This window comes from Zingiber officinale, chromosome 2B (genome assembly GCF_018446385.1).
Source record: "Zingiber officinale cultivar Zhangliang chromosome 2B, Zo_v1.1, whole genome shotgun sequence".
Taxonomy (NCBI): Eukaryota; Viridiplantae; Streptophyta; class Magnoliopsida; order Zingiberales; family Zingiberaceae; genus Zingiber; species Zingiber officinale.
Window position 1 is genome coordinate 144,071,379 of NC_055989.1, and position 8,753 is coordinate 144,080,131.

Sequence of the window (8,753 nt, forward strand, 5' to 3'; positions counted from 1 at the left end):
CGAAAATGTGTCTCAAGTGACGACAATGACAATAGAAATCTTTCGGCTTTGAGCATAGATGGCATTGTAATAAGTAGGACTAACAATGTTAGACAAACTGAATGGCATATGTGACTAATAAGATACACCGCCGACGAAATGAGATGAGTTTACGGCGAAATGAGATGGCTTTGAAATGCTAATTACTAAAACAATACATTGTGTTCCTTCTTTGGCTTTCCTTTTGAATGTCTTACTTGCTCCAACTCAAAGTTCAACCACCGAGAAGACAAGGATCCATTGTAACTCATCTACTCCTATTTCGAGTCCCCAACCACCTCCAGAAGTCTCAACCACTTGTAAGCAAATCCTTTTAAAGATCACCACGATGTGCCTCTCTTCCTCCCAATTCTAAGCATGGCTTCCTCTTCCTCGGTTTCGTGGATGGCCGCGGAGAAGGTTTCGTGGTACTCTACCCTCATCTTGATGCTCCTCCTCGTTCTGAATTGTTGCGAGCCTGAGGAGCAGCTGCCTAACGATACAACATTGGCTAGAAGGAGTCGGTTGATGAACGGCCAACCTTGCGACGAGATCTATGTGGTCAGGGAAGGTGAGACACTTCAGACGATAAGTGAAAAGTGCAATGATCCATTCATACTCGAGGAGAATCCTCACATTCTGGACTTCGATGATGTGTACCCAGGTCTCGTCATCAAGATCACTTCTTTCGGAGGGAACTAATTTGAACTATGTATCTGTGTTTGTGGAATTCAATTACTTAAGGCATGAGAAGTTTGTCTCGATATTATTGTCTCGATTTGCAAAGGTACAAGAAGTTATTTCTCAAGAAAACTTAAGAATAGGTCCGCAAGTTGCCTAATTCTGACATAAAAGACAGTAACAACTTTCTCACCATCAAATCTTCGAAGCAAATGAGAGACCTTCCTTTGCCAGTTGCTCGAGGTCTGGAACTGCAGGTTGAAGCCTTGCCAACTCAGCAATGGCCTTATTCTCTTCCAGAGATCCGCCTTCCAGGAAAGCTCCCAGTAACTTCCCCTCATTGATCCAGTAAGACCCGAACTTCGGTTTTGATGATGCAGGGTCATTGTCGCCAAATATGACAGTTTCTCCCACATTGTCTCCGTAGAATTGCCATGACAGATCGAACGAGCGGGAGTAGAAGTAAGGGAGGTAGTCGTATTCGTCAATTGCTTTACCTTCCTCGCTTGCCTTGATTGCCTGCTCGATAACAAAAGGAGTGAGATAAACAAGAAAACAAGTTTTTTGGTGCGATGTTAGTTTCTACCTTCACGGCCTGCTCTGCTGATTTCCTGGCATGATCGACATGCTCCACTCTTCGTGTTTCGTTGTATAGCTTTAAAGGGAAGGTAGCTACGTCGCCGACAGCATACACTCCAGCAACACTTGTTTGAAAGAAAGCATCAGTCTGCATCACAAAGAACAAACATTACCTTAGATGACACGCAAAAAATTCAAAGAGAAGATCAACTGGAAGTCGAAAGAAAATTTAAACTTAGACTGGAATTATTAAGGCATTGGGAGAAACATGTTCTTGTAACATTAACTTAGAAAGCGAAAAAAAAAAATCATTAACCTTAATTCCTCCCTTCTCTTCTTCAACTTGGCCTTTGAATAGTTTTGTTAGAGGCCGTCCACCAACACCGACTATTACAATATCTGCATCGAGCACTCTTCCATCCTTCAACTTGACTGATGTTACCTGTTAATAACAAAGAGTATCATCTAATTCCTGAAAAAACAAAACGCACACTGCCAAAGAATAAAAACATACATCCCCATTGGTGTCAGAATTAAATCCAATGACTAGTGTGCCCTTGTCTATTTTGACTCCCTTGTTTGCATAATAAGCTTCATAGAAAGCAGCGATATCTGGAGTAAATAGCCTCGGCACTGCACGAAGGAAGAGAGATTAAGGATCCTGTGACACGGTAATCGACAAGTCTCTCAGAATAAGAAAAGATCAAATATATGTTGCTTGGGTAGAATTAACCAAAGATAATTCTTTCGGACCTTGTACTTCTGCATATATGGTGTTAACTTTGATTTTGTTAAAGAGAGATAGGGAGAAGTTAAAGGATATAGGCAAGGGACATACTGCACCAGGGTTCAGGATACACCATAGTGACATCGAAGTTGTTAATCTTCATAACGGCACTAAGTTCAAGCCCAATGTATCCACCTCCAACAATGACAGCCTTCCCGTTCTTCTTTGCTTGGATGGTCGCCACAAGCTTGTCAGCATCATCAATTTCCCTCAGATACAATATATTGTTAGCATCAGCTCCAGGAGTACCAAAATCAGAGAGATTTATGACCTACAAATGCCATGTTACAAAATCAATATATCTTATAGAGCAGCCTATTTGGTCTTGGAAAATGGTCCAGATACTAAAAGGAGAAACTTCATCCAACTTACAGTGGATCCAGTGGCTATAATCAAAATGTCAAATGTGATGGTTGCTCCAGCTGCAGTGGTCAAAGTCCTGGAAGCAAGGTCTGCTTTTACAATTTCAGTGCTGAGGATCAGCTCTATTCCTGCATCCAGAAACAAATTGGTTGAATGCAAGAACCATGATATTCCATCGAATTTGTTTCATTTTCTATTACAATCGTGAACAAAATCCATTAGACAAGTACAAGTGACAGAACCAATGGCTGTTGTAGAAGACAAAAGAACAGCTGTTTCAGTAGAAGCAAGTAATTGTCTTTGAGTAGCATCTTTTTTTTAACCTTCCATAGTATTTCTTTGTTTGAGTTCAACTATTTTTTTTTGAGTTAGAAACACTAAAATAGAAATAGCTATAGCATCTTACCTACTAAAACTAAAATCTGTATGTTTCACATTGATATTAAAGCACACAAATGCATGCACACTGACCCTTTTCGGAGTACCATTCTGGAAGTAGTCTCTCCCCTCCACTTCCAACGCAAACATGAAAACCTGGGAGCCTTGCAGCACCTGTGAAATTCATGTTTAATTGACAATGAGGAAAAGAAAATAACTAAGCATGAAAAAGGCATCATTATGGAAACCATCAATGGACCTTGTGATCATCAGTAATAATCAGTCTAAAACAAGATAACGTTAACACTGAATAACAAGAGAAATGAAGAAACCATCTCCTACATTAAATAAGCACAGCTTCAGTACAACACAATTGATGTAAGCACACAAAACTGATAAACATCTTTAACTGATAAACATTAATGTGAGACAATTGATGAAGAAACCATCTCCACATATCCCAATAGTTTAATTCATTCGGTATTGATCTAGGAGGATTGATACAATTGATGTAAGCACACAAAACTATTCCTGTGATTAAGCATATTGTTCTCTTCCATGATTAGTGTGCAGTGCATGCATACGGTATGAGGGTTGCGAATATTATCATGTTTTTCAGATATTTAAATTGCATGGGTCATTTTGAAAGAGTAAGCAAGAAGTTCTGAGAAAGGTAATGTGTCTCATATACTGCATATGTTTTCACGCAATTACTTTGCTAAAAAGGATGTCTGGGTTTTAAATTTTAGACAATTGTTATTATATTAATTGAAGTCATGTTCAAAATCCTATTTCTGTAAAAAATATTATTGCCATAGTACTAAATGATCCAACAAAACCTGTCCATAATTTACCCAAATCATGCCAAATTTGATGTCAAAAAAATTTAGGTGACATTTGGTACATGGGTATAGGAATGGGGAATTGGATTCATTCTCAAACCTTGCGTTTGGTTGTTGGAAATAGAATCAAGATTTTGGAATGAAACCCAAAAACTTAAGTATTGATGAAACTCACCTTCTCCCTCGGGTTTGAATGAGAATGAGAATGAAAATTAAGTTTTGGACGAAAATACTATTAATATATTTGTTTAATTTTTCTTTTATATCACTCTCTCTCTCTTGTTCTCTCTCATCATACTTTCTCACTCCTCTTTCTCTCATCATACTTTCACTCTCATTCTCTTCTCTCATCACACTTTCTCTACTATTTATCTCTCATCATGCATTCTACGCTCTCTCTCCTCATTTTCTCTCATCGCACTTGTCCCCTAAGGACAGTCTAGTGGCTAGTGCATGAGGTGCTGCCACCATGAGATCTGGAGTTCGAATCTCGGCATAGATGAGGTAAATGACTCCCTCACCCGTGATTTACCTCCTCCGTGTTAGCCCTTGGACGGGTTGGTGGGGGCGCTGAGGGCGAGCGTAATCACCTTTTACCACCATTTTCTCTCATTGCACTTTCTCTCTTCATTCTCTCTCATCACACTTTCTCTCTCCTTATCCTCTCTCACCATGCTTTCTATCCCATCACACACTCTTTCCTTACTTTTTCTCATCACACTTTATCTCTCATTATTCTCTCTCATCATGCTTTCTCTCTTCTCAATCTCTCTCATCAATACTTTCTCTTCTCATTTTCTCTCATCACACTTTCTCACTCCTCAATCTCTTCCATTACACTCTCTCTCTTCTCACTTTCTCTCATCACACTTTTTTCTCATCATTTTTTCCCATCACACTTTCTCTCTCATCATATTTTTCTCTCACATTCAACTTTCTCTCACACATAATTTTTTCTCTTATTTTCCTCTAAGGGTAAAAAAGGAAATTTAGGTTCATTCTGAAAGAAAATATTCAACTAACCAAACACTATTTTTAAGAGTAATATCTATGGTCATACCAATTCCCATTCCCCAATTCTATGATTCTCATTTCCATTCCGATTGCTAGGAAAGAACCAAAAGTCACCTTAGTATTTGAACTAAAACTTCAGCAGAAAGAATAATTTCAGTATATTTAGAAGTTATGTATATATTAACCAGAACAACTTCATACAAACGGGGGTTGGTTGGTTCTTATTTAAGCGATCAAAATGGGAGGTTGATTGTAAAAAGACTCATATTATGTACTCGGATCTATCAACTCAAACATTTCATTATTTAAGTGATGAAAATGGGAGGTTGATTGTGCATGACCTACCCTGAGGGAAGAGATATGCCTTGCTAAGTGCTGGGCGTTCATAAGGAGCCACCTGCAAAATGACATTAGGTACATTAAATATGAAAAATTGTTGAATAACGACAAAAATTAGGACTATTGAAGATTAATTAATATGCATTTCATAAATGTGAATTGAAAATATAAAATGTCCCTTAAGTGAAAATATTGATGAAGTAAAGAGATTTAAGAATTTCTAGAATATTGTCAGTTGTACTGTTTCAATTTTGAAAAATATTTATCAACAAAGGAGATTCAAGATCAGTTAAAATCACTTGCTTTGTCTCTGACTCTATGGAAGTTCACAATTCCACATAGATGCACAATTAAAACAATTCAAAACTAGAAAAAATAATCAATTCAGACTTTGCTATTTGGATAAGGAAGATAAATTAACAGCACTCAACAGCACATGAACAGAAATTGTAAGGCTGCTGCTTACTTTGCTAAAATAGCGATGCAAAGTGGATAACTCAAATAGATGGTGAGACATTTGGAAAGGGAAATGGGAAGTGAGAAACTTATTAGGTATCAATCATGCATACAGAGTGGAAATGAACCTGACACTCAATTCTAGCACAGAAAACAACATAACAAAATCTATTCATTGTTGGGCATTATCCATTAGATTCCTAGATCATAACAAGCTCTATCAGTGCCCCAGGACGTAGCGTAGGCGGTGGGTGCATGACATTTCTAGTGTACGAGCCAGGGGTCGAATCTCGCAAGAACTCATGACCCGGAATTCACCCCACCATGCGCCTCCCACCTATGCACCTAAATTTACCTCCCTCCATACCTATGGGCCGGCTCTAGGGGGGTTGTTGAAGTGGTGGATCCACCCCACCTAGATCTTTATCAGCGAATAAACAATATAACCAGATCTATTCAAATTCTGCCTAGCCACAACCAACTCAATATGAACTCTAGTTGGAATTTGTTTTTATTTGTTTCTATGGTATGCTCCTCCAGCAATTCAATTCAAACAAAGAAAACATGAACCTTCCACATGAGGAATGCCCATTTACAAATAGAATTTGAAATCAACTATGCAGCTCGGCACATGTCTAACCTCTCTAGATCATCGTTGGATATTAGCTTTTGGATCCAAACATCAGACCTGGAAGACTTCAAAATTTGAATGGTCTAAACATGGTTCATTTGGAAAACTTGAAAGTTTGCATTTCTATCTCAGTTCAATCCCAAGATCTATGCAGGCTTTATCATGCAACGTACAAAGCAAAAAAGTATAAAGCATGCCTAATTACAAAAATCCTCTCTGCTCATGATGATAATGGCTGAAGAGGTGATTCTTTTGTAACAAGCACATAGACATCCATGATCAACATAAAAGATCCCCAGATCCCTGGCTCTATTTTTCATCACTCACTTGGCACCTTTATTAATTTTTAACCGTATCAGCATCGTAATCTTGATGCCTCTTGACCTGTTTTCCACCTAAAATTCAATAGGGCAAAGTATGGCCACTAGACATTGCACAACTTAATCAACTTCTCTTTTCTTTCATTTTTACCATCTTGGCTCCATGTGTTTTTTTAACTCACACGTTTGACATATCTGATAATTAATGTCGTTCATACAACTACTTTCTACTTGGATGTATCTCCCTGAACGCATCATTATTCAGGCACAAAAGAATATCCAGGGCATCAAATTCATATTGAAAAACTTGATCCTAATCTCAGTTTGATTTGAAGACTCCATAGCTTTGCAACATCAATCACTAGGAACAACTAGGAACTGAAACAAGCGGATATTTGATTTTTGAAGATAGGAACAGCTAGATTGAGAGAACTCCAGATAAAACTTTCAGGTCGAAGATTATGTGAAACTTAGCCATTAATCAAGCAATAGGAATCACAAAAATATACTATCGGAAAACATAACAGAACAATACCGCCTCCTTTGAGATAATCGCTAATTCTCCTGGAATGAGGCCATGCTTTGCAAATTCTCTAGCAGCGTATCCCTGAAAATTAGAACAATACATCAGGAAATACCAAAGATTTCAAATATCCTTGACTGTCTTCTCTCTTAAAAGAATTCCATCTTTTATGTCCATACAGAAGCCGTAATCAGTGTCCTTGAAGTAATCAGTCATCACAACTTTTTGTTACAAAATCCTGCTTGGAGAATAGTTTTTAAGAAAAGGAAAACAAAAGAAAAAGGAGAAGGCAAAGGGAATGTTTGTTCTAATTGTATTTGTTAAATCGAAATTTTTTTTTGAATATTTGACCTAAAAAGAGGGAAAACAATGTTTTATGGTGAAGACCATTCCGTACGCTTCTGTTCCCCATATATGCTCTCCACCCAAACAAACTCATATCTGCTCTATTATCTACTTCCAGTCTCTTCAGTTTCATTTCCAAAACAAACGGGGAAAAATGAATCAAAATCCAACTCTTTTCTTTATGCGATGAGAAGAAAAACAGCAAGTGTCAAGGTGAGGATTCTCAAAAATCTTCTTCCACCAAAAGAAAATATGAATCAAGGAATCAAGAAGATGATCCTCACCGCAGCAACGCCGCCTCCGAGGATGACGTACTTGAAGTGCTTCTCCGCCATGTTCGATGTCTCCAATCAAAATCAGTAAAACTCTCGCAACAGAAGTAGTCGCTCAACTTCCCTCTGCTCTCTCTGCCCGCGCGATCGGAGAGTCGAAGTCGCCGGATCTGATGAGACCATGGCCATCGGTATCGGCTGGTATATAAAGCAACAGCGCCAGATTGGGAAGATGATCGCCCACGTCAGCGATTGCGTCAGCTGATTCTGGTTGATCCCTCGGGATGGAAATCAAACCGGCCAGACCGGGTGGAATCCTTAAACCGCAAACCGGAGCTGCAAATAAAATCAATCAGACTGTAAAATGAAATGTCCTAATTAAAGTAAAATAACAATTTATGTAAAGTTTTTAAATACAAGTATTTTTTTTAAACAAAGTTACCTGTTCACACCCCATCTGTCTATAGTATGCCATAAAATTATGGTCTAATTTAAAATTATAGTCGAGAAACTAAGTGGCTGGATTGAATAAAATATCGATTAAATTAAAATAATTAATTGAATGAATCGAATGGTTACTTATTATAACGTGTATTTCTTAAATAATTAGAGTTTAGTTTTAATGTATGACACACTTATAATGATTAAATTACTAATGAAATTGGGATGTCTTGCAAAATATGAATACTTAATATAAAAATAATAATTAATTTGAAATTTCATTTTTTTTAAAAAATCTTGATTTATTCTATTTTATGTTAATTTTAAAATTTTAAATTTGATTATATAGAATGGGTACAGTTGACTGTTTATTTGAATCAACACCAATGGTTCAATTCAACTGATCAATTGATAAATTAGAATGACTTAGATTATTTAATATTAATTGACTAATTACATCATCAATCCACTATTAAGAAAAGAACGATAACCCGTCGAATTTTATATATTTATTCGTTTTTAATAATAAAATTCGACGGTTTGATGCGTCTAGAAAAAATTCTATTAGTCCGATTCTGATTAATGAGCGTATATTGGATTGATGAAAGGGCTTTATGATTTATCTGAAAGTAAACCGTAAAGGAAAAAAAAAAGACTTTTAAAAAATCAATGCATGGTTTAGAAATTAAAAAAATAGGTGCGTGATTTATGTGTAAATATGGCCGAAAATAAAATGCCCAAACCGGACCGAACCAAGTTTTCAA

At 37.1% G+C, this 8,753-nt stretch overlaps 1 protein-coding gene and 1 long non-coding RNA gene across 2 annotated transcripts; one reads left to right on the forward strand and one right to left on the reverse strand.

The window, feature by feature from the left end:
* The first annotated feature begins 123 nt into the window (after window positions 1-123).
* Window positions 124-841, forward strand: LOC122047581. Its single transcript, XR_006130593.1, has 2 exons — window positions 124-589; window positions 683-841. It is a non-coding gene; the product is annotated as an uncharacterized LOC122047581 (long non-coding RNA).
* LOC122047580 (monodehydroascorbate reductase 3, cytosolic-like) lies at window positions 758-7,732 on the reverse strand. Its single transcript, XM_042608954.1, has 10 exons — window positions 7,561-7,732; window positions 6,944-7,015; window positions 5,008-5,059; window positions 2,900-2,980; window positions 2,438-2,556; window positions 2,117-2,336; window positions 1,793-1,911; window positions 1,595-1,720; window positions 1,286-1,426; window positions 758-1,218 (listed from the first exon to the last, which is right to left on the reverse strand). Exons 1-10 carry the CDS (start codon window positions 7,609-7,611, stop codon window positions 895-897), a joined length of 1,305 nt encoding a protein of 434 aa, XP_042464888.1. The 5' UTR covers window positions 7,612-7,732; the 3' UTR covers window positions 758-894.
* Between the last annotated feature and the right edge of the window lie 1,021 nt (window positions 7,733-8,753).

Excerpts from the sequence above, each read along its gene's own strand:
- LOC122047580 (XM_042608954.1), bottom strand. The coding sequence starts at position 7,611 with ATGGCGGAGAAGCACTTCAAGTACGTCATCCTCGGAGGCGGCGTTGCT. Across the intron at positions 1,427-1,594 it reads AAGAGAAGGGAGGAATTAAG|ACTGATGCTTTCTTTCAAAC; the intron begins GTTAATGATTTT and ends TTTGTGATGCAG. Across the intron at positions 1,219-1,285 it reads CAGCAGAGCAGGCCGTGAAG|GCAATCAAGGCAAGCGAGGA; the intron begins GTAGAAACTAAC and ends GTTATCGAGCAG.